This window comes from Phocoena phocoena, chromosome 6 (genome assembly GCF_963924675.1).
Source record: "Phocoena phocoena chromosome 6, mPhoPho1.1, whole genome shotgun sequence".
Taxonomy (NCBI): Eukaryota; Metazoa; Chordata; class Mammalia; order Artiodactyla; family Phocoenidae; genus Phocoena; species Phocoena phocoena.
Genome location: NC_089224.1, coordinates 52,947,360 through 52,973,245, shown reverse-complemented (window position 1 = coordinate 52,973,245; position 25,886 = coordinate 52,947,360). Strand labels below are relative to the sequence as shown.

The window sequence follows — 25,886 nt, the reverse complement described above, 5'->3', positions numbered from 1 at the left end:
AAACTATAGCCATCCTAATCACAGCTTTAATAGGATACCTGAGGAGAAATCAATGTAATTTGTGGGTGTGTTTGTGAGTGTGTGTGTATGCATGCATGTGAGCATGTGAGAAAGAGATTGACTGACTGACTGATTTCCAGAGGAGGGAAGGTTGTAGGATTTTTCTTATTTTCTCTTTTTAATGTAAGATACTATATTACATTTTGCTTCCTGGAATCCTAAATCAATTTTTTATGAAACTAGCTCTCCAGATACTCTTCACAGTCTTAATAAAGCTGCTGAATGCATAAGTGGGTAAATCCTGGTGCTAAATCAGAGGGTGGGAAAACAAACAACAAAACAAATCAAAACACGCCCCACCAAAAAAACCCCTACAAAACAGGAAAGGAGAAAAAGGCTTTGTAGCCTGAAAATGTACCTGACACCTTTTCTAGAGTTGACTAGGTACATGACTTACGCTAAATCAATGTCACAATGATCTTATTTTTGGGCCACTTTTTAAGATCTGCAGTACATTAGAACAGCGAGGTAAGGTTAAAACCAAGCACCGATTCTGGTGCTCAGTGCCAAAAAGTGGACAGGAGACCTGCATCAGGGCTCACGACATAAGACGTGCATTATCACACAATAAATCAAATGATCAGTTACGAGACCATCTGTATTTTATAGTACTTCAAAACTACATAAGCTAAAACCCCGGCAGTAACGAGTCTCCATGTAGATCCTTATCATTCATCTTTGAAGCAAAATGAATGGACACTAGCCTGCAAGTGGTGAGGAAAGCACTTAACGTTTCTCTTTTTATTTATTGTAGAGGCAGTGACATTTTTAATGATCTTCGCTTGTACTTGCGTCATTAATAAGATAATTATGGAACCGTCACATGATCTGATGATCTGTTTCATTATAAAATAAAAGTCAAAAAGGCAGGCAAAAATATGAAAGCCCGTGAGTGAAATTCTGCCCTAAAAATAAAACCTCCTTTTTATAAGACAGCAGAATGCACTCTAAACAGCATATATTTCTCTGCTTTTTATTGACAGAAAAATGAGAAACAGGTTGTAAATACAGTTTTCTTACCTAAGCTCTACTGATATGTATTTTGCAGAAGAATAATACAGAATTCAGTCAGTTAGATAATATTAATACAAAAAAAGTCTCCCATACTAGTATTCATCATATCAATTTAAAGTAAACAATCTTTCCCTGAACTCTTATTTTACCATTTTATCCCTTATATGCAAATATTCAATTACTAATGCTAGAGAAAAAAAAGAACGCTTTTACATTGCTGAGGTGTGACAATAAAGTTATTAACTGATTTTTATGCTGGCTCAAGAGATGTCTAGTGACTTAAAAACAAACCATATATATGACATGCTTTTAGTACATTATGGGATGATGAGAAACTTAAACACTTCCTGACAAAATAGCCTATATGACCTACCATCAGACCATATCAATATTTTGGTGAATTCTCTTATATCATGAGGCAGTTCAACAAAGGATAAATTATGGGTCAGACTGACACTGTTCTGTACGATCTTTACCATGCTTGGCCCTTACAGAACTGGCTGACTTGGAGGATTCATACAGATCATTAGGTAGTGCACAATTTGCTCTATTGAGGCCAATCCAAACTTCTTTGTAAGTTCCTAAGAGTGGACTGTCCTGCTCTATTAAGAGATTTCATATCTCTCACATCCAAGATTTTTGCAGAAATCACTGGAGAATTAAAAATAAAAATAGAAGGCAACATTGTTTTGAAGTATAGCTGTCCCTAGGTATCTGCAGGGGATTGGCTCCAGGGGCCCCCATGGATACCAAACTCCATGGATGCTCAAGTCCCTTACATATAAAATGGCAGAGTACAGTTGGCCCTCTATACGCATGGTTCAATCAACCTCAGATGGAAATTCTGATCCAAGGTGGCTGCCCCTGAGGATGTGAAACCCAGAGAGAGCCGACTGTGTATTTACTGACAAAGATCTGGGTATATTTGGACCTGTGCAGTTCAAACCTGTGTTGTTCCAGGGTCAACTGTATTTCAGTACTGTTAGTATTAAGAAGTTATTGATTGTAGATATAGTGTCCTAAAGACTACAATCAATACAATCAATAACTTCTCAGGAACAGTCAAATTCTTCAGTGATTTATATTAAATAAATATATAATAATTTTTGTATATCAAACCGAAGCATGTACTGAGAAAAAAATTCTGATTAATGAATTGAAATTCCTGAATTTCCCAAGCCAAAATAGGATCCAAATGATACTTACTTTATGTCTGGCCCAATGAGAGAATGTCTTCTCAACATGGCTCGTGCCTGGGTATTGGTTAAACTGATAGTAGATTCTTCATTAATAGACAAGATGCAGTCCCCAACAGCAATCCGACCATCTCGACTAATGGCACCTCCATGAATAATGCTTCGAACAATCATCCCCAAGCCATCTTTATTAGCACTTACTGTCATTCCTATGGTAAAGGAGGGATACACATTATATGCATGACTTTCATGGTCTCCCAAGGCAATAGAAACAAAAGCAAAAATAAACAAATAGGACCTAATCAAATTTATAAGCTTTTGCACAGCAAAGGAAACCATAAACAAAACTAAAAGGCAACCTACGGACTGGGAGAAAATATTTGCAAATGATGCGATCGACAAGGGCTTAATTTCCAAAATATACAAACAGCTCATATAACTCAATAACAAAAAAACCAAACCACCCCATCAAAAAATGGGCAGAAGACCTAAACAGACATTTCTCCAAAGAAGACATACAGATGGCCAAGAGGCACATGAAAAGATGCTCATCAACATCACTAATTATTAGAGAAATGAAAATCAAAACTACAATGAGGTACCACTTCACACCGGGCACAGAATGGCCATCATTAAAAAGTCTACAGATAACAAATGCTGGAGAGGGTGTGGAGAAAATGAAACCCTCCTACACTGTTGGTGAGAATGTAAATTGATACAGCCACTATGGAAAACAGTATGGAGGTTCCTCAAAAAGCAAAACCAGAATTGCCATCTGATCCAGCAATCCCACTCCTGGGCATATATCCAGAAAAAAACTATAATTCAAAAAGATACATACACCCCATTTACAATACAGAATGGCATCATTTACAATAGCCAAGACATGAAAACAACCTAAATATCCACTGACAGATGAGTGGACAAAGATGTGGTGTAAACACACACACACACACACACACACACTGGAATATTACTCACACATAAAAAAGAACAAAATAATGCCATTTGCAGCAACATGGGTGGACCTAGAGACTATCATACTAAGTGAAGTAAGTCAGACAGAGAAAGACAAATATACCATATGATATCACTTACATGTGGAGTCTAAAATATGACATAAACTTATTTATAAAACAGAAACAGACTCACAGGGAGAACAGCCTTGTGGTTGCCAAGGGAGAGGCGGAGTAGGGGAGGGATGGACTGGGAGTTTGGGATTAGCAAATGTAACCTATTATATATATGTATAACTGAATCACTTTGCTACACACCAGAAAGTAACAGCATTGTAATCAACTATACTTCAATAAAATTGTTTTTAAAAAGCACGACATTCAGGGCTTCCCTGGTGGCGCAATGGTTGAGAGTCCGCCTGCCAATGCAGGGGACACGGGCTCATGCCCTGGTCCAGGAAGATCCCACATGCTGTGGAGCAGCTAGGCCCGTGAGCCATGGCTGCTGAGCCTGCATGTCCGGAGCCTGTGCTCCGCAACAGAAGAGGCCACAACAGTGAGAGGCCCGTGTACCGCAAAAAGAAAAAAAAAAAAAAAAAAAAGCATGACTTACAAATTCATTTTAATTGAATTTAGTAATACCTATGGATTCACAGATAAAAGAATAGGAGTAACTTTTTCAGCAGTAAAAAAAACAATCAAAAGGAAAGCATCAGTTTCTAACAAAAATATTTTTTAAGTAAATTTAGAAATGTTTGTGAAATTATACCTAAAGACACTGCATGTTAAATACATTAGAGATGAAACAGGGTCTACACTGTGGAGTGAATGTAGCTTAGGCTACGTGATATGTCGCCACTTACATAGAAAGCTCTCTCAGGGAGAACATTTTAACAGTATCAAATCAATTTTATAATAATAGTTCATCTCTTACATATATGAAAGAATAAAGAGCAGGACTATAAATGGAAAATTAGTTCTCTAAGAAACTCTCTGATATTACCTTATTTCTAGATCATTTGTTCATTTGGTATATATTTACTATATGTTTACTATGTGCTAAGTACTATACTGGTAGCTTGATATAAAAAAGCATAACAGAATTCCTAACATCAAGAAGCTTGTATTCAAGTCTTATCCGCAGTGCCTATCACAGTGCCTGAACATACAGTAGTCAGCTGAATTAAACTGATGTAAACGTTAATCTATTACCACTTTATTTCCAAATGTGAACTTCAATGAGCTCCAGATATGGATATTTGATTGCCCTCTTGACATGGTCCCTGAATGATTCATAGGAAATACAACCCTAGTAAGTATAAAATTGAACACCCTAGTCTCTATCTCCCCTTATTTCTCCATTTGTCCTCCCCTTTTTGGTAATGGTACCACCATACTACTCTCCATTACTCAAAGCATAAATGTTGGAGTTGTTCTGGATTCCTACCTCTCTCTCACTACCTATATTTAATCCATCACCAAGTTCCACCATTTCTATCCCCAAAACTTATCTTGAATTCATTCACCTTTCTTCACATCCATACTAAACCTAGACCAAGCCAGCACTTCTCCTGCCTCATTTTTTGAACCAGCCTCATAACTGGGCTCCTGGCTTCCAAAGTTGTCCCTGCCAACGCATTCTTCTCATAGCAGACAGAGCAACCATTCAAAAAAGACAAACCACATCACATCACTCCCTTTGCTAACAATCCTTTAACAGTTTCCTATTGTTCAAATATACAACATACCTACATGGCCCTGTCTATATGGAATTCCTGGCCTGGCCCTCCCGACATGCACCCTTCTTTGGGCTATGCCCTCCTTGCCCCACGGCCCCACCGTGTTCCAGCAACATGGCCTTCTTTCAGAAATATACCTAGTTTCCCTTTTCAGAGTCTTTGCCTGACACCCCCTTTCTTCAGCTCTTGCACAGCTAACAACTTCTCATTCTTCAATATCAATTCCTCAGAAAAATATTCTCAACAAACCCATCTGAATTAATGCTCCGTTCTCCCCCTACCCTCACTCTATTCCTTCAAAAATATAAGACCTATTGAAATTGAAAACTTTACATAAAATAATATAAATTCACTTAAAACCAAGTACTAAAAGTTCCTTCCAAAACAAGATTATATAATTAAACAATATAAGGAGAGCTATAACTCTCTTATTAAAACTTTGAGAAGTCAATAATCCGTTTTTAGTTTTTTATAATATTCTTAAAAGAAAGAAATTCTCTCTGAATACTAACTTTAACTATACCAAATTAGACATGATATTTCAAATATTTTTTAAAGAATGATCCTGACTACAATGTGTTTCCAACCTCACATTTCATGCCTGGATTTGGGCCATCCAGGCTCCTAGTTACCATTTTCTGATAGGAATGAACCATTAATCAAATGTAGTTAAAAGATTCTGTTGAGATTCATACAAACTATTTTTAAGTGCACTGTAATTAAGGAGCTTACATAAACCAAAAAACAAGTCTAGACGCTGCTTCATCCAAGGTAGGTTTCATACAAGCAAAGAGGCTGGCTCTGAAACGTTTCCACAGGTATGCTGGTTTGCTCTGATGCTGCCATCTTTCCCACCAAGACCCACCAGACAACTATACTATAGCAAAATCAAAATGTATGACTACAAAACACAACTTAACTCAGTGGCCCATCCTGGGAATCTAACCCATCATCTTGCTCTCATTGGCACCATGCATTCTGCAATAAAGCAAGCCACAGACATGCAACAAGTCTTCACGAGCTATGGTCAACATGACCTCTAAATTAATTCTTAACAGCATATTCAACTCATGACTCTACCAGTTATTAAGGCTGTCAGGTCATGTCAACCACATGAACAAAGAGGTTGACATCAGTTAGCTCAGCTTGTACTTTCCTTTCACCAAATGATCATTTTCGGGCTTCAATAACTTCGAGGTAATATCCACTGACTAGATTTTGGTTGTAACTCATAAGATCTCTCAATTTTTTCCTAAAAGAGGTATAGTAGCATAGCCCAAACCATGTACTGTAGAACCAAAAAACTGGTTCCAAATTTGAGTTCCAGCACTTCTAATCAGTGTGGCTTTGGGCAACTCACTTAACCTCAAAATGACCTGCATTTTACTCATCTGTAATATGGGAATAATGTCCACTTTCAGGGTTGTTTAAAGAATTTTTTGAGAAAAGCACATGTAGTGTTCCTTTCAAAGTGCTCAGTAAAGTACAAAAGAAAACTCACGGAATATATTTAAAAGACATCTCCAATCCAAGCTACACTGCTTTCTAATGTCTTGATGCAAATCGTAATTCAGCTTCAAAATGAAGCTTGTTATTACAGCAATGCCACTGCAGCTCTGAGTTACTCAAGGACTCACGTGCCTTGTATGGTTTGTGAAAACCAGAGACAGACTCAGGTTTGAGTCCTGGTTCCACAGAAATTCCTGAGTCTATGTTTCTGTACCTCATCAGCGAAGAAAAGGTAACACCTTCCTTTCCTTCTTACTTTTTCACCTTCAAGACCTAGTACAATATAATTAGCCAATGTACCACAGACGTATCAAAAATAATCACGATTACATTTTTCAAAGGTCACTACATGCATATGTACATAACTGTGTATGTATATCTGCACATAACATCCCCCCCACTAAATTTAACAAAGTTTAAAAAACCCAGGTTATTCTTAAAATCACAGCAAATGGATGATGACAGCTTTTAGAGAAGCCTATCATTTATTAATAATTTCTTCTGATTATAACTAGGAAAGAAACAAATTACCCAGAAAGTGAAAACTGCAAACAACTTCACATGAAGAAGAGACCTATTCTATGAAAATGTGTTCAGTGATAGACCCTTTCATGACACACTCCTACCAGCACAAAGCCAGTCTCAATTAGATATTCTAAAATGCCACCACACTTTTTGTTACTTCAAGTTGTAAAGGCAACACCTTTCTACATTAACAGCTTAAATGAATGCTTTAATTAAATTGTTTTAATGTTCTACTGAGATTTTTAAAATAGGCCTTTTTCATTATCCTTTACATCTAGTTACTCTGGGCATTGTAGAATATTGAAATCTCCTGTCAAATGAGATAAGAGAGAAATATTCTCGCTTTGGCATACAGAATTTGCACTCCAAGATGCCAGAGGAACTCCACTGGGTCCCAGGAAATCAAACAGCTAAGGACAAAGCCCTATAAGCATTTTGGGTATGTACATTATTCAAATAATGGAAACTAAGCAGAAAAGTAAAACTAAAAGATATATATTACATATATATGTTAACACTTTTATATTAGTTTCGTTGGTAAACTAATGGTGTTATAATTTCACACAAGTAAGTGGTTTAGTCTCACAAAGCAAATTCAAGAGTTCTTTTATATTTTAATGTTAAAATCAAACTATTGAGGTATAAATGGACTTCTGGATATGAAAGCAAGGACACTTCACCTTCTACTCTTTTTTTTTTTTCCCCAAAATCCTAATCATTTTGGTATAGTTTTTAAAATCAAAACTCAACGGCTAAAGTAGGCGCAACTGAAGTTTCCAACGACAGATGAGTGGATAAATGAAATTTGGCGTAAACACACACACACACACACACACACAGGAATATTATTCAGCCTTTTATTAATAAGGAAGGAAATTCTGACATGTTACAGCATGGATGAACCTTGAACACATTACGAAATAGGCCAGTCACAAAGGGACAAATACCATACGATTCCATTTACATAAGGTACCCAGAGTAGTCAAAATTTACAGACCGAGAGGAGAATGGGGAGGATGCCAGGAGACAGGGCAGAGGAGGGAACGGGGAGTTAGTGATTAATGGGTACTGTTTCACTCAGGGAAGATGAAATTCTGGAGATGGATGGTGGTGATGGTTGCACAACAATGTGATGTACTTAATGCCACAGAAATATACACTTAAAAATGGTTAAAGTGATCAACCGCATGTTATGTATCTTGTACTACACTAAAGAAAGGATATATCCCGACGTCATAACAGAAAAAACAAAAAAATCCATGACTGTCTCAATAGATGAAAGAAAAGATTTCACAAAATCCAACATTCTCTCAGCAAACTAACAACTGGTGAGCAATCCACAGGGTCAGACTGTTAAATCAGATGTCCTCCAACCCCAGCTCTTACAGCAGCCTCCCAGCTGCTTCCGATCTAATTCATCCACCTGTGCCAGAATGATCGTAAAACACACATCTGGTCACGTCACCCCTCTGCCCTCAGCTCCCACTGGCCACTGGCGCTTAAGGCAGGGGGTGTCCTGAGGGAGGTCCTGTGTCCTGCATACGAAGAACTCGCCCGGCAGCTGTCTCCCACCTACCATTCCCTCAGCTTCAACTCTTCCTTTGCCCGCCATTATGCCACACTTCACCCACACAAAACAAACTTCAGTGATGTTTCACAGTTCTCTGCCTTGGCTCTTCCGACTTTCCCAATGCCTCAACGAGGTGGTAGAAATCTCCTTTTTCAAGGACTAAATCAAACATCTACACTTCTCTGAAACCTTTCTAGAAACTCCTCCGCACTCAGAGCAGGGATCAACTCTTCCTTCATTTAAGGCTTCAATGTTCTCTGCATGAGGGTCTCTCACAGCAGGTATGATATTTTAATGCACTGAGGATTTTAGAAGTCAGTTTGTCTACTCTCCTAACCTCATATTCCTTGAGGAAAATGATTATATAATGGTGTCTATGCACAGTAGCCAGAATACAGAAAATAATTAATGTTTGAGAGTTGAGTAAATAAATATACTAGAATAGGATCTCTCATATGGGCTCTGCAAAATTTCTGTCTTATGAGTTAATAAAAAAAAATGGCCAATGACATGTGAGAAATGCTGCATCCTGTAACCTTTTCTTAGAGATCCACAGTGCACATTTGACTATCAAAGCTACTGAGTGATGAAAACAGAAACACCTGTCTCCTTAAGTTTATCACATTCCAAACTTTGAAACTTGGAACCCATTTAATAACTCCTATTAACAGCCTACAAAACTAGTATTGTAAGCAGTACTATTACAGAAACACTGCATTAGCAGATGAGATATTTTTGACATGTTTAGGTATCTACAGTACATATCCCATAATTAATGAATTAGAGAAAGTTCTGTAGCTTAAGTTATGTATTATTCTATTAAATGTAATTTATAAGAAATAGTAAAGCTAATTAAGTAGAAATTCTCTGCTATAAGTCTCCATGCAGCTGCTGTTGGTAGCGCCCAGCTGCCAGCAAATGAAACAAAATCTAGAAGGAGGCAGAGGCCGGAATCCCAGTCACCAGCTAAGCACTGCTGGGCTTCTCTGCCAAGTCCAGAATTTAACAAGGAAACTAAACCCCACCACAGACACCAGTGTGAAGGGTGCTGGCTGGCTACATCCTAGGAGGAAAAAGCTCTCTGAAGCACAGCTAACCAGAGAGTCTTGAGCTGTAATCAGACCTCCAGGGAAGCTGATTTATGGCCCTACTGCTCAGCACCGAGCCCTAAAGACAGACCTGAGCCATGTCACTGCTTAACTCAAAAGAAGAACAAATGTGATCTACCTGGATATAATTTTAGCTACGGTAATTAGGATTTTATTTCTACAGCGGGTCTTCTCTGCCCAATTCAGGCGATTTGGGGTTATTAACCAGCCACAACCCTGTATAGGTGAAAGAGGACACAACAATCCCGCCACCTGGGAAGGACTACTGAACAACTGCACTGAAATTTTGGTGGTTGCACACCTCCTGTCTTTCTAGTCTTTATTTCAGCAAATGAAAGAAATTAAATACAAACTGACTTAGGCATAACTGGTAGCATTCAAAGAAACTAATAATTTCCTTTTCCAAAGAATTTAGAATTCCAGATCTCTGACTTTTCATTTTCTAAGAATGCCTTTTCTGATTTGCTGTATCATACATAAACATTTTGTATATCTTTTACTTGAATGGAAATGAGGCTCAGGAATACCTGTAAATAACTAGGAGAGTGAGGTTATAAGCTAGTCTGAATTAAACAAACCTGTTAACCATTTCAGATAAAAATAATAAGTACATAAAAAGAATAACCATAAAAACTAAGGGAGGGATCTCCCTGGTGGCGCAGTGGTTAGGAATCTGCCTGCCAATGCAGGGGACACGAGTTTCAGCCCTGGGCCAGGAAGATCCCACATGCCTCAGAGCAACTAGGCCCGTGTACCACAACTAATGAGCCTGTGCTCTAGAGTCCGTGAGTCACAACTACTGAGCCCGCATGCCACAACTACTGAAGCCCGCGCACCTAGAGCCCATGCTCCGGAACGAGAGGAGACACCACAATGAGAAGCCCGTGCACCGCAACGAAGAGTAGCCCACGCTCGCTGCAACTAGAAAAATCCCACGCACAGCAACGAAGAGCCAACACAGCCAAAAATAAATAAATAAATGAAAAATTTTTAAATGCTTAAAAAAAAAACCTATGGGAAATTTTACAACATTATCTTATCTATACTCAAAAACATTGAAGGGCTTCCCTGGTGACACAGTGGTTGGGAGTCCGCCTGCCGACGCGGGGGACACGGCTTCGTGCCCCGGTCTGGGAGGATCCCACATGCTGCGGAGCGGCTTGGGCTTGTGAGCCATGGCTGCTGGGCCTGCACGTCCGGAGCCTGTGCTCCGCAGCGGGAGAGGCCGCAACAGTGAGAGGCCCGCGTACCACAAAAAACAAACAACAACAACAAAAAAAACAAAACCAAAAAAAAAAACATTGAAATTATGTTCAATATTTCCTCTTGGCCAGGGGTCTGGGAGGAAAGGTGTATGTGGAAAATAAGAAACTTACCCAGGCTAGAATTGCCTTTTGCTATCGTAATAGTCCTCTCGAAAGATTCTTTGGATGTAGTTTGGAGCATGACACACTCAGCAGCAGAGGCCAGGGACCCCTGTTGAATTAAGAACTTGGAGCCCTGTCAGAAAATAAAAATAAGTCATGTGGAAAGGAAAACTAGACTTTGGAGTATGATTTCAACATCACCCGTGTTCTCTAACTGGTTATGCTTTATTCAGCAAGAACCTACAAACAAAACAAGTTCATAGGTTGTCTTCTGAAAATCTCAGTGTCAGGAAAGCGCTGGCTCCAGATGAGCCAGAATAATCTAACCCCTCACTGTCCCCAACCTCATTATCATACACAAACCATCTCTTGAGAATGTTACCTTTCCAGCTGAATCAGTCAGCACAGGAGAAGTCAGTTCTGCACTTGATATAACTTCATTTGGTCGGTGAGGTTCAGTCCACACTCTTGTGTTGTCACATCCGTATTGCTGTTCAATAGCATTGGCAGGTGTATAATCATTTATGGTAAAGCCAGAAGCAGTCCCCATGCTCAAGTCCACTGAAGGCGGACTCTCGTCCCGTCTTTGCAGGAGATTCTGGGCATATAGCTCCTCCAAGGACATATGCAAGTCAAGTACTGGATCTGAGGAATTTTCAGTAACATCCTGATGATTAAAGAACAAAAAATAAAAATTATGGCCAGAACTGCATCAATGCATTTTGTAAGATCTTAATGAACAACTATTTAGTGAAAAACAAACACAACATAATTTTTAATTACTCAAGAAGTATCAGCAAACATACATTCTTTGCTTAGCTGATAGTCCAAACACGTTTATTTTTATAAATGATTCTGAATACATTTCCTGCAAATCATACAACTCATACTGAGTCATATTAGTACTTAAGATCATTAAGACATAATATTCTGTTCTACTAATAAAATTACTCAGAGTCCAATACATATAGGAAAAGTAAATACATATTTCTAAATCTCATTTAGAAAGTACTTCATATCCAATCTGTCTGAAAGTTTCTATTCATTATAAAATTCAGAAGATAAACAGTATGACACTAATTGATTTCAATTTATAAGAACCTCCAAGAAAAACACTATTTGGATAGGGATTTGTAGGTATTTATGTAGTTGAAAAGGAAGTCATACAATTCATACTTTTATAGGGAAATTTTTCTCAAATATTATGCAAGTTGTAGCAGAAGGAATAGTAAGTACTAAGAAATGGTGTCATAAGATGTAGGTTCTAATCCAGACTCTCTTATTAACAATCTATATATCACAGAACCTCTCTTGGCTTTATGTTACATAATTTCTAAAATTCCCTGAAACTCTACAATTCTACAGATCTACATAAATACACGTATCTACTTACAACCCATATATTGCATCACTTATGTGCTTTGGACAAGCAGTGCTCCTCCATGAACTGCTGTTGAATAAGTGTGTTAATTGTTCCTTCAATCCTTTTACTGACATTTTTAAAGTATAAAATTAGGGTATGAATACATTATCCTCAAAAAAGATTCAGGCCGTACAGAGGTATATTATGTATGCATACAGGGTATAGTATGCAAGTCTTCCCTTATGGCTCATTCATCCAGTCCTTTCCTCAGTAGAAATAAGGGGCTGGCATCTGTTGGGTGTTTATTCATCAAATTTTTTATGTATCTGTCTAATACATATGTACAAGCACAGATGCACACATTCACATGCACATATACATGTTCATTTTAAAAATCTAAACTAAACTATAAACTAAGTAGTACATTTCTACTTGCTTTTCTGAAGTACCTTTAATATCTTAACATGAGAGATTTCCTTGTCAGTAAATATGTTGTCATTGACATATTCTGAATATAAAGTCATTGTGATATATACTGTTAAGTATTTTCCAAGCTTGTCTCTTGTCTTTTTTTTTAAATAAGTTTATGTATTTATTTATGTTTGGCTGCGTTGGGTCTTTGTTGCTGCGCGTGGGCTTTTTTATAGCTGCAGTGAGCAGGGGCTACTCTTTGTTGCGATGCACAGGCTTCTCATTGCGGTGGCATCTCTCGTTGCGGAGCACAGGCTCTAGGTGCGCAGGCTTCAGTAGTTGCGGCACGTGGGCTCAGTAGCTGTGGCTCGTGGGCTCTAGAGCGCAGGCTCAGTATCTGTGGCGCGCAGGCTTAGTTGCTCTGCTCCATGTGGGATCTTCCCAGACCAGGGCTCGAACTTGTGTCCCCTGCACTGGCAGGTGGATTCCTAACCACTGCGCCACCAGGGAAATCCTTGGCACCTGTCTTTTAAGTTTGTATATGTTATATACCTATACATGCTGAAGTTAAATTCTTTATGTGATCAAGAATTGTTTATGTAATTTTTTATGAAATTCTTTATGTAATCAAATTTGTCAATTTTTTTATGCTTCTGGGTTTTATATATTGCTTAATAATTCCTTCCTCTGCACAGAGTAAATGAAATGCTTTATAGTATTTTTCTCCAATTCTATAAATGGTTAGTTGGCAGATTCAGTATTAACCCATCTAGAATTTATTTCAGGGTGTGGTGTGAGATATGGGTCTCTTTCATTTTTTTTCTAAGGTGGTAATCAATGGCTCCAACACAGTTTATTACACTCCTCTTGTTCAATCAAGTTTTCGTCTCTCTGGAAATATTGAATATTCCCCGTATAAAGCACTGAGGCAAGTAGGAATATCATATAAGCAAATACCATCTTTAAAATCCTCAGGAACAAAGGATAGAAAGTATCATCCTCCACACTCCTAGAACCTAAATAACAACCTGTTGGCTCATTCAACCAACTTTATGTCTTATGAAAAAAAACAAAACAACATACTTACTAGAGAATTGGTTAGCTTCTGTATTACTAAATTAATTATAATAATAATTATCGGTAAATCATCCCTACCACTTCTCAAATAAAGATGACAATCAAAACTACTTTTCATCACAAAAAGAGGTCAAGCTGCCCTTGTTAGCTAGGGTTTACTATAAATCATATAACAGCAATCTCCATGAATTATTCATGAAGGAGTTAACACCGGCACATAGAAAAGAAAGAGCTAATCAACATAGCAGACAACATACGCCTACTTCAGAAACATTTCTAGTTGCTGAACAACCGACTTTTATTTTTAAAAGTCGCGTGGATCTAAAAGAAAAGCAGTTCTTCCCTCATAAGATGTCCAAAAATAACTACGGTTTCCCAGTGCAACTTGGTATCTAAACTGAAGTCTTTCAAAATTCCATATTAATAGGTGCCTCCCCTTGACACATTCTTGTTCTTAGGAAAAATGGGGGAAAGGTTAAATTAAAATGCCAATTATATGTGAAAGTAGCTCTTTTTTTTACGTGTAATGCATAAAATGTTATACTTGGGCACATTATTTACCCACAGAATATGTTTACATAGACGAGCTAAATACTTAAGCATTCACTGGACACGACCTGCTTTTTTCCAATAATAACTCTATCACAGAAGTCCTTCTATACTTTTAAAAATATATCATAAGCACAGCTGCTCCAACTTAAATTGTTCTCCCACTCTTTCTGAGATAAGGTACCCTTCCTTTATTATCTGTATTCTTACCCTACTGAGGGAAAAGGCAACATCTTTCATACCTTTGCGAGCTTGCAGTTTTGTCACTAAGACTTCCACAATCACTCTCATCATCTTGACTAGAATGATGTAATTAGTTTTTGATACTAACCCTTTCTCCAAAAAGTAAAAATTAAAAAATGGTATCAATATTTTAAACTTAAATGTGAAGGCAGCAATATTTTATGCTACAGTACAACACTAAGTGGAGATTTGTTCCTCTAAATATATAGATTTTTAAAAAAAATCATGGAATCCATTAGTTTTGTTTCGGGTGCAAGGTATGAAGAGGGGTTTCGATCGTGACAAACATGAAGTTCAACTTGCACTAGAAACAACAGCATTTCCTAGAGGGTCCAATATTCAGCAATGCAGACATGCACCAAACTGGTAATCATTTCATCCCTGGAGCAAGAGTGAGAACATGGGTTTACTAGGGAGTGTCGGGCATGGCCCTGTGGATAAGAAGAGGAGATTCATTACATAGCTACTGAATCTTTTTTTGACTGTACTTTTAAGCCAAAATAGGGAAAAATAAATGAAAGCATCTTCTTCCCCAAAACTATATTGAGCTTTTAAACGAAAGTCTACAGGCATTTAGTAAGTTTCTAAAACAATTATTTCTGCATTCTATTGTGTCTTGAGGTGACAAAGAAAGGGGGACAAAAAAATTAATCGAAAAGTTAAAACCTAGAACAATGAGAAAACCCACTGGCTTCTTGCCTTTAAAATCCACATTTCAGGGACCTGATTCTATTAATCCAAATACCATTGAAGTGGCCATATTTTTCAGATTCTTGAGTAATGGTTGTTTGTTTCCCTTAAGTCCTTAAATGATAATTAAGCAAAATAAGCAAATACAACTCCTTTAAAAAAAAAAAAAAAAAAAAAGCAGAATGATCCCCCAAATGGGAGAATTTTGTGCAAAGGATGTCTATCATATGCCTACAGCCCTATGCCGTTTAAGCAGCTGCCCTGGCCCAGGCTGTACCCTTAGGGGGAAGACCTCCCTCCATGATGAGTCCCTGCTCTGGATGATCAGCTCTTGGAGCTTCCAGTAGCATACCTAGCAATGGTCCAAAGACTTCTCATCAAGGTAAAGGAGAGAGGCAAAATTATTTGTGCATTTCCAGCCACCATTTAAGGCTACGAGATTATTACATAATTAGCAAAGTCAAAAGCCTGAGGAATCACTGAGATCCTCACACTCTATTATATCCTTCTTTCAAATCTGTGTGGAAGCTTCTTTGTTTTTCTTAAGTTTCATACATGGTATGATTTTATCAATTAAAGAATTCCAAAGTAAGCTCACTTTTCTTTAAGAAAAATGGTCTACTCTATATTCTGTAACAAACTGCCATTCTTTTAAAAATAAATTTAGTGCAAAGTAATAGGAAGATGAATGAATCATCTAATTTTTTCATTTTTCCAGTAAAATATCTAGGTACTAAAAAAATGCCACAATACAAAAACAAACAAGCCAAAAAAAAAAGTTGCAGAGCTTTACCATGATACACAAACAGCCATACTTTCTAAGAAAACTGAAAGCACACAGGAGTTTCACAATGTGTTTTAAAACACCCTCATTAATATCTTCTTTGTTGTTTTGTAGTTTAAATATTTCAGTTAATGGGCCAGCTTGCCAAAATTTGCTTCAACAAAAGAGTAAACTGTTTAATGAAAAGAAAAAAAAACGGCAAACAGACTTCAGTAAGCCAATATGTTGTGCTGCATACAGCCAGCATTTGCCCTGTAAAATATATGCTTCTCAGTATCCAGATTGTGTAATCCCTTTAAGTAACAATTACTAAGGTAAACAATGCAATCCGTCCCACTGGCAAGAAGGAGTGTGCTATGCTGCAGATTAGGAGATTCCATGAGGAGATGAACTCAGCTTCCAGCCCTGAGGCCAGTAAAGATGGAGTATGTTCCAGACAAGTACTCAGTCAGATAGACAGTCTCAGGTGTGGTGAGAGAGGAACAGCTGCTCTATTCAAGATTATACCTTGCAAAGCAATTCAAGGAGATTACCCAGCATCATTTACAAGGGTAACAGGTGCACCTTGAACATGAAAGAAAATGCTTTGAAAATGTTCTGGCCAAAAAGTTACCTGTTAATCAGGAAAGAAGGAAAACTGCCCAAGGCCTATGGAAATTCCACTTTCCAACTTATACATAAATACAGATTCCCTTCCCACTGAATTTACGTGAAAAACATATATTTCATATATTTAAGAAAGAATTATTATTCAGTCTTTTATCTTCTTTTATCTTAATTTTTATATTTATTTACAGTATATTTCCAACACAGTTAAATATAAGCATATATGAACCCTTTGCCCAGATTTAACAGACATTAATATTTTGGCATATTTTCTTCAATCTCTCTTTCTTCTTAAAGGATATAATGTGTTACAGATAGAGCTAATTCCCATGCTTTATTTTTTCTCCAAGAATAACTTCTTTCCTGAAGTTGAAAGAAATCATTCCCACACATTTTCAGATTTTTAAAGTATACACACTCACACATATACTCATAAATATACACCGAATTGCTCTTTATATCAATTCTGAGAAAATATAAACAACTCCAACTAATCAACAGAAAGACAAGCAACTCCACACAAAAATGGCCAAAAGATATGAAGAGGCCATTGGTGGAAGTGAAAACCAGATGGCCAATATAGGAAAACCTGTTCAACCTCACCAGTAATCAGGAACTCCAAATTCAAACAGTAAGATATCATTCTGCACCCAAAAGACTGGATAAGTTTTAAAATATTACTTAGTAAACATTATAGAGTGTGTCATCAAGAAAATAAATAGCATTGGGTGGGGCACTTACACCAATAATCTATTTCTAAAATTTAGATGGCACAGACGTGTCAAATAGTAGCTAAATTCTCCATTCGCATCCAGTGACTTAAACATAATTTTGCCATTCACTGGGGTTTTTATATAAAGTATTCTTTGGCATCATTTTATATAAAAATGTAAGACAGCATTAACTTTAACTTAGCTAATAAACATTAAATTAATGAAAGGAATATTTTACTGTCCAACTTTCCATGAAAGTCAGCTTTAAAACCATTAAGAAAATAAAGTAACTCTTGTAATTTTTCCAAGGCAGACACCGCCAAGAACACAATTTGAGAAATACATTTCATTAAAATTTTTCTGTCTAACATGCAAATCCTAATCAAAGTTTTGAACCTTTGTGTCTATCACGCTGTATCACAGAACCTAGATTTAAATAGTCCCTTGGAGTCTACAAGATACCCAATTAACACTACCTAAAGGAAACTGCACTTTAATCTGATAATGAATCCCTGACTGGAAAAACATAATGTCTCTAACATGCCCCTCCCAAAACACCCCACTAACAATGACCTCTGGGAAATTACGCACAAAGTTTTCCCATAAATAAAATGGCATTTCCTTTGTACCTTGGGAGGAGAAGATGGAAGGGAGGGACCAAAATTCAGATTATCACTACAAGCACTGCCGTGAAGAGATAAAATAGAGGCTTGAGCAGAGTAGATACTGTCGTTATCAGGAGAGTACTGAGACTCAAAGGCAGATTCATCTGCTAAGTCAGCATCATTTGTGTCCACCTAGGAATAAAAACAATAGTATCAGTTGGGAATTCTGTTCTGATACATATATGACAAAGTCTCCACTTGAGACTAAAGGGCATACTGCTTTCATTCTTTTGTCTATTCTATTTTCTACATGACCTCTTCACCCTCTTCAACATATCAGAAACTAACTAATGCAACAGAACAAGGACAAACTGGTGCTAGCACAGAAGGTTACTTTATTCCATCAATAAAAGGGCAAAAAGTAACAATTTACAAAGGGCTTGGAGCAATTCTAAGTATAAATATTTCCATAAATTAAAAACATACTTTTTTCCAGTTCACATTTTTTTTAAAAAGTAGCTGCCCAAACTCCTAGAATTTTATATTAAAATGAATGAGATCATCACTTTTCCTATTCAACTAAAATAAATTATTATTCAACAAGGCAGCTAAGCAATTATCTACTTGTAAAGCTCAAAAAACAATATATTTTGTTTAAATTATCCTTTAACTAGATTTTAAAACCATTCAAGTTACAGGTCCAGAATTTTATGGTGATCACTGGAAATCAAAAATAATATCTGTGATTTCATGCTGAAATTATATTAACAAACACGGGACCTTATTATGATCTGGTTATAGTGAAGCTGTAAGTTATAAACGTCTACTGATGGAAAACTCAGAAAGAGTGAGCTAGACAATTTCACAACATTTTATAAAAAAATCTTATTACTATTTTCTGTCGCAGAACCAAGTGAAACAATTAAGTCATGATGAGCTTGTAGCTCTTCTTACAATTCACTCACAGTTACACCTTAGAACAGACAGAAATGATGTAAATACTACCTTTCTCTAATATTACCAGTATTTGTCTTAATGGCCAAAACCCATATGTTCTATTTCTTTGTGATTTCGACTTACATGTTTAGCCAAGAAAAGTATCATAACATTATACCAGGTCACGTTCTTGCAAAAACCTGATTAAGAATACAGGTTGGGCATTTTAAAGTGACCCTCTCCCTAAAAATGTATTTTAAATACATGTTCAAAGTTACTACTGACTATGTGGAGGTTTACCCTTTACAGATAGATGCACATTATGTACAACAATCTAAATAGTAAATCTTTAACTTTTGCTATCTAGATAGTAGTAACTAAGCCGAGTGTCACGGATTATAATAAATATTTAAGAGTACCTAAGAACAATTTGTATGCTTATCGTTGATGCCCTAGAATCTTAAGAGAGATCCAAATAATCAATTCACTTAATTATTTTAGAGATTAAAACACTAGGGCCCAGAGAGACTGAGTGACCAATACAAGATTACATAGCTACTACCATTATAAGATGTTAAACTGACTTAAAAGTGGGTCTCATTTTTCTTTTTGACTGGCATTTATTTAAGAACATTCAAATATGCCATGTAAAATCTACAGAGAAAATTGTTTCTTGGGGTACTTCTAGAGACAGTGATATATTTGTGTCCTATAACATTTCAAAAATAATTTTACTATAGCTGGGTACTATTTAATACATTTATACCATAGTACTTTATGTAGTTCATAGCATTCTAAGCTATCCAGTTTTGAAGTGGTAATAATGCCCATGGGGAATACAGCCAAATGTTACCTGGTATGCTAAGTATTATAATGTGAAATTACTGCACTAATTACAATATACAGCAAAACTTTCCAAATGGCTAATTCAGGAGCTGACAGTTGAAAAATACTAATAGAAGTATTATTAGTATTTCAATACTGAAGAACTATCTCCTTCAACACTAGGATTATTGGAATCAAAGAAATAATTCATACTCCAGTTTAAAGCACGATGTGCACAATTGGTTATAAATACCTAATGGAGAATTTCACAGGTTCTAAACCTCTCACTAGTCCAACACCACTAAAACATGTATTAAAAATATTCCTGGGCTTCCCTGGTGGCACAGTGGTTCAGAATCCGCCTGCCGATGCAGGGGACGCAGGTTCGTGCCCCGGTCCGGGAAGATCCCACATGCCGCGGAGCGGCTGGGCCCGTGAGCCATGGCTGCTGAGCCTGCGCGTCCGCAGCCTGTGCTCCACAACAGGAGAGGCCACAACAGTGAGAGGCCCGCGTACCGCAAAAAAAAAAAAAAAATAATCTATATATCTATATATCTATATCTGTATCTATCTATCTATCTATCTATCTATATATATATATGTTCCTTTTTAGTTACACTGAGCAATGTTTCTCCCCAGAAAAATTTAGGTCAGGAACCTGGCTTCAATGGTGGAAGTACTAGAAATAGGATGTGTAATTTGTTACACTTATATTGTATAAATGTCACGTGTATATTTATATCTGGTATTTAGTTTTATATTTTAACTATTAACTGTTAACACAGCGTTAGCTCTTCTACCAGACAATAAGGTTCTCAGGATGAAGAATCACGTATTTACCTAACAAAGTGGCCCCCAGTGGTCCCTAAATATGTTTATTACAATGAATGATTTTATATAGCTCAAGTAAAAATAAAATTTTAATTTAAAAGTTTCTGGTAAATCAGTAATGTTAACATACATGTATTCATAGGAAACATGAGTTCTGCCTCTTTTGGAAGCTTTTGTGCTCTTAATCAATAACTGAACCAATTTATGTGATTTTCACATTATTAACATCTAATGAAATAATATAACTCTTACCTCATTAAAAAGAAGCCAAACAACTGACATACGAATGAATACTGAAAACAGTTAAAGAATGCCTGGAGATGCCCAAGTATGAAATTAGAGCAAAATGCCCAGTTTTCCAAAACATAACGAACAATATAGCAAGACTTTAGAATATTTTGAAAAGCAAAAATAAGACACATAAGATTCTGAAGGAAAGCTTGATAAGCTGTGGCCACTAACCAGAGCCAAGTCAGCCCTGAAGAGGGCTTTGTCAGCCAGCCCTTCCTCCTCGCAGGAATGTGGTGGGTAGAGAAAAGAATCCTCCTTAGCAGAAACATAACCCTCTTCTGGTGAAAGCTGCAGGGAGAATGAAGCCCAGTGTTTGAGGATGAGTTCATGAAAAAGAGAGAGAACAGGAAAGAGGGAGGGAAAGGGAAGACAGAGGGTGAGGGGAGAAAAAGTAAGGGGAGGAGAGGAAAAAACAGGAAAGTTTTCAAATAAGGTTTTCAAATAATAAAGTCATAATAAACATACAACTTTAACATAAATGATGAGCACAGAATATGATATTCATATTTAACAGTTTTATATTTTAAGATACAATGAGGACCTTTATTCCAATACCAACATCATCTGTTAGATGAGAATCCCTTTCTACCAATTTCTTCATCCTTCTTATAAAAGATATTCAAAATCAATAATTTTTTATATTATAATAATCTTCTGGTCATTTTTACCTGCCAAATATTTGGTTAAACAATGACTTCTTAATATAGAAAGAAGGCAACTTTTAGGTGTTAAGACATAAAAGAAGTTGAAGAAAAACAAAACATTAAAAAGAAGGACCAATTTCTCTCTGTCATCCCTTACTAGAATATTATTTTAAAGAATGTAATTTCCTTGACAAGGAAAGTTAGTGAACCTTACAGTGAAGTCTCTTAATTTAGCACGGCTTAAAAGACAACCACCCCACCAACTCTGTATGTACACAACATGCTTAAATTGCACTCCTGAGATATCAAATTATAACCATGATCACAGTGACCGAAAACCTAGCATTCTTATTACAATCTCAGATAAAACAGGCTAAAATATTTAGATTGTCTTGCCTATATCACCCTATATCACCAATACATGCAGAAATATTTTAGAGAAAAAATGTTTATCTTCTTTTCCCACACATAAGAGTCTAATGGTCAGTAAAACTCACTTTATGTAAAAGAGATATTCATCACATACTGCAATGCATATTAAATACTCTTATGAAAGAAACTTATTTTGGATCTACCCAGGAAAAAAAAGATTGCTTCTGAGTAAGTGGCATGGTTTCCCGATAAGGGCAGTAAAAAACATATATTTAGTCACGTTTGCCATTTTCTTTGTGTAACAGAAAGACCGGAACCAAATGTATGGTCAATCTTAATGAATATGTAGAGTCCCATAATGGCCTATCTTCATTCTTACACTCCCCGTTGTACTGATATCTTGTTCTGATTTCTATAATCCTGGTTTGATTGAGGTTTGCTTAACATGCTCTTCCTTCTTCCCTTCCTCTTTCCCTCCCTTTCTTTGTGTTTTCATAAATATATTTTCATAGGTTACAGAAATTTATTGTAGAATAAAAAGCAGAGAATGAAAAATTTAATAAACATTTTAAATATATTAACAAGCTTACAATTTGAACAAACTCTCTGACAAAGTCAACAAACCTTCATTTGATGTTTATGCAAATGCATCTATGCGTTTGTGTTTTCTTAAGAAAAGGTGTATTTGCCTTGTCACTTAAAATATTTTATACACTGAAAAAATCCAAATACTGAGATTGCCTCTAATATTTCATTGCAATTCAGTGATAAGTGCTATGCTGCAATCACTATACCTACTAAGCATACTGACATTACGTAGCATGAATTCATTAGTTGCTTTTATATTGCAGTAATTAATAACATGAAGGTAATTCCCTCCCAGGAGGAGAGCTATAAGCTGATGAACCCACACTGGAAATTTCAATTTCTTGCTCTGTAGTAATTAGACAACAAATGTATTGAAGTCACTAGAATATAGGAACTTAAACCCACTCTGACAGAGATTCTACTTTCTTCCACGATAATTAAAGATTCCACTGTCAGTTGTTAATGCTATTAATTTCTCTAATACGCCACCATACTGGTATAGATTATTTTAAAGCCTATTTCTTCGAAAATACTTGATTCTATATTGACCATGACCTTATTTTGGAATAAAAAAGGTGAAAAGTAAACCACAGAATGCTAAGTTTTAAATTTATTTCTGAACTTCCTGGCTGTTTTCTGCCCTTTACTCTTAAAAAATATTACTCAAAATTAAATATTCACACTCATGGAGCCAATAACCATGTTGATGAAAAGTACCAAAAGTCGTGATTCAATCATGAGAACACCTGAAGATAAAAGCCTGAACGCCAATACTGTTTGCAAATAAAAAGAAATCAGCAAAATCTGAATTCTTACGGGTAAAGGCTTGGCAACTCCTATTCTCACAGTTCCTGACGATGCACCCTTCAGTGCCTGGACAGCTTCTTCGAGACTGCTGTTTTCCAAGTTAACGTCATTGACAAACATGAGTCGATCTCCAGGGAGAAGTCGTCCATCCTTTTCAGCGACACCACCAGGCACCAGAGAACGAATTACAATCACAGTGCTTGCTGGGTCAACTGGATCCTGGCAGAACGAAAAAGGAAAGAGAAGGCAGCTCCTTTCTACACTTAAAAATGTTGTTACAGGTTGTACACTCTGAATTGTAACAGATGGGTAACTGTTCCAAGTGTCTTTTAAGAATTTGATACAACACTCCCAGTGAATTATCCGGGTGAAGGATATATCCATTTGAAAGAGTTTAGGAAAAGTCTACGCTAAACAGTGGCACCCTCACTTTTCCATGGTTCCCAAGTAGACCTCTTAAATTATACAGGTAACTGTAAAAGTATAACTTTAACTTTTGATAAACTGTTCAATTTTATAACTATCATCTGAGATCCATGAATTATTAACAGTAGCGTTTATTGATAAGATGATAGTATTGTGGGCCACTGGTAGATGTGAGTATACTGAGGGAAGGGCCTGTTTTTGAAATGAAGAAATACAGAAGGAGGCCATATCATATTTGGTGATGCAGTGTCTTCAGATACACAGAAATATTAGCACAAGACTCCAGAACCAGGCCCTAGAAAGAACACAACTCCCTGGAGTCATCTGAGATGGCTTTCCAGCTCAGTATTAATTAATGAGGAACAGCAGCTGCACTTCATCAGACTGGCGTTCGCACACCCTCAGTTACTCAACACAGAACACAACATGAGGATGCAGGCTATGCCCAAGCAATTTAAGATTATTCCTAAGTTTGGTCAAATAATAAGAATATCAGAATTTATAATATATCCAATTATGAGCCTATCATTCACTTCTAACAAAAGTAAGTATTTAATAGTTTCTGTCTTACCACTCAAATATGAACCATCAGTTAAGAGCAAGGAAATAAAAATAATTTAGGCATATTCCCCAAAGGAACAGAAAGACTATATTTCTATAACATTCCTAAAAAGTATTCTGCATATTCTTCAAACTTCCAAGAGCTGAAATATAAAAGAGCTCAAAGAATTCAATGTCAAAAGAAATGCTTTACGATAATCATTTAGTCATATAAATTATTATGCTGAAAGACTTACTAGAAACAAGAATACATCTTTGATAAATCTAAGCAGTATTATCTGCTTTTTCTCTGCTATTAACAATATATGTTTAGTATCTGTCATCTTTTTTTAAAAAAATTGTTAAAAGTAGCATATATTTACCTGATAATCTAAAATGCTAAAACCAAGTCCTCTGCTCCCTTTCTCCAGCTCTATGTTCTGAACGTTGGCTTCCCACATGGCCAAAGGTCCTTGAACCTCCTCTGCATTCTGACCCACATCGGTCATCACCAGCACAGGATCCTCTGTCTCCGAGGACCCGATAAACTCACCTAGATCTATATGAGGCTGGATAAACAGACCAGACAGCTCTTATTTCAGACGCACTAGATCCACAGATGCACATACAAACACTACAAGGAAAACAAAGATTCCCAGCATCTGTCCAGAATAAAACATTCACATATGAGTAGCAACAGCTTCTCATGAAACCATTATGAATTAAAGTAGCAAGTCAGAAATATCTAACTTGTAATAGGCATTTAAAATGTATGGTTCAAAGAGCTCCTATAAAAATACATAGTGGTTACATCTCGGCAGCATGATGGTGGGGGATTTTGACTTTTTTCATCAGTGTCTGTTATCACGTCTATCGTTAGAAAAAAAAAATGTGAAGCTATTTTGATATTAAAGAAAAATAATTCTTATGATAAATAAGAACAATTCAAGAGGAAGTGGCTATGTAAAAGTTCTGTACTCTAGGCAAATAAGGGTTCTAAAATCCTGCGAGCTGTACACGTGATTATTTCATTAATAAATTAACAAGCACAATGGCAGGACGAGATCTGAAGTCAGATTGGCCTTGGCTTGAAGACTGTCTCTATGATTTTTCATCTGTGTTGCTTTGAGCGGTATTCTTAACCTGGGCTTCACACTTACCCATCTCACAGAATTTTTGAGGATTAAGTGAGGTATCATTTAAAAAGCACTCGGCACAGGGGTTCAAAACATTAGCTTCTTTTAGTAAAAATATACTAAAGTGAATCCGGTTCCACACTAGATAGGAAAAATGTGCTTTTGATGATGAAATGTTAGTTTAAATACTATCGTTGCTTTTTATCAATTATTGCACAGTAGGACCATGGATGCAAATCCGTCCACCGGCTTTATTATAATAATAAATACCATTACACCACATAAAATGTATCTGGATATGTATGGTGCTAGACTGACTTCTACACAATTTGGAATTATGTTTCTTGTTCTCCCCTATTCTTACCACGCCTGTGACAAGCGCTGGGCTGGGGAGGTTACATAAA

The 25,886-nt window shown here is 36.6% G+C and overlaps 1 protein-coding gene across 7 annotated transcripts in view; it reads right to left on the bottom strand.

Moving 5' to 3' along the window:
• MPDZ (multiple PDZ domain crumbs cell polarity complex component) overlaps nucleotides 1-25,886 on the bottom strand; it is a 131,645-nt gene that overhangs the window by 53,748 nt on the left and 52,011 nt on the right. For all 7 annotated transcript variants that reach the window (XM_065878953.1, XM_065878955.1, XM_065878958.1 and 4 more), the window contains exons 15-21: nucleotides 24,730-24,915; nucleotides 23,390-23,599; nucleotides 21,141-21,257; nucleotides 18,111-18,278; nucleotides 11,428-11,712; nucleotides 11,055-11,178; nucleotides 2,281-2,479 (exon numbers count right to left, since the gene is read on the bottom strand). In XM_065878953.1, the coding sequence (XP_065735025.1) occupies nucleotides 2,281-2,479; nucleotides 11,055-11,178; nucleotides 11,428-11,712; nucleotides 18,111-18,278; nucleotides 21,141-21,257; nucleotides 23,390-23,599; nucleotides 24,730-24,915 (1,289 nt within the window). The remainder of the gene's footprint in view (nucleotides 1-2,280; nucleotides 2,480-11,054; nucleotides 11,179-11,427; nucleotides 11,713-18,110; nucleotides 18,279-21,140; nucleotides 21,258-23,389; nucleotides 23,600-24,729; nucleotides 24,916-25,886) is intronic.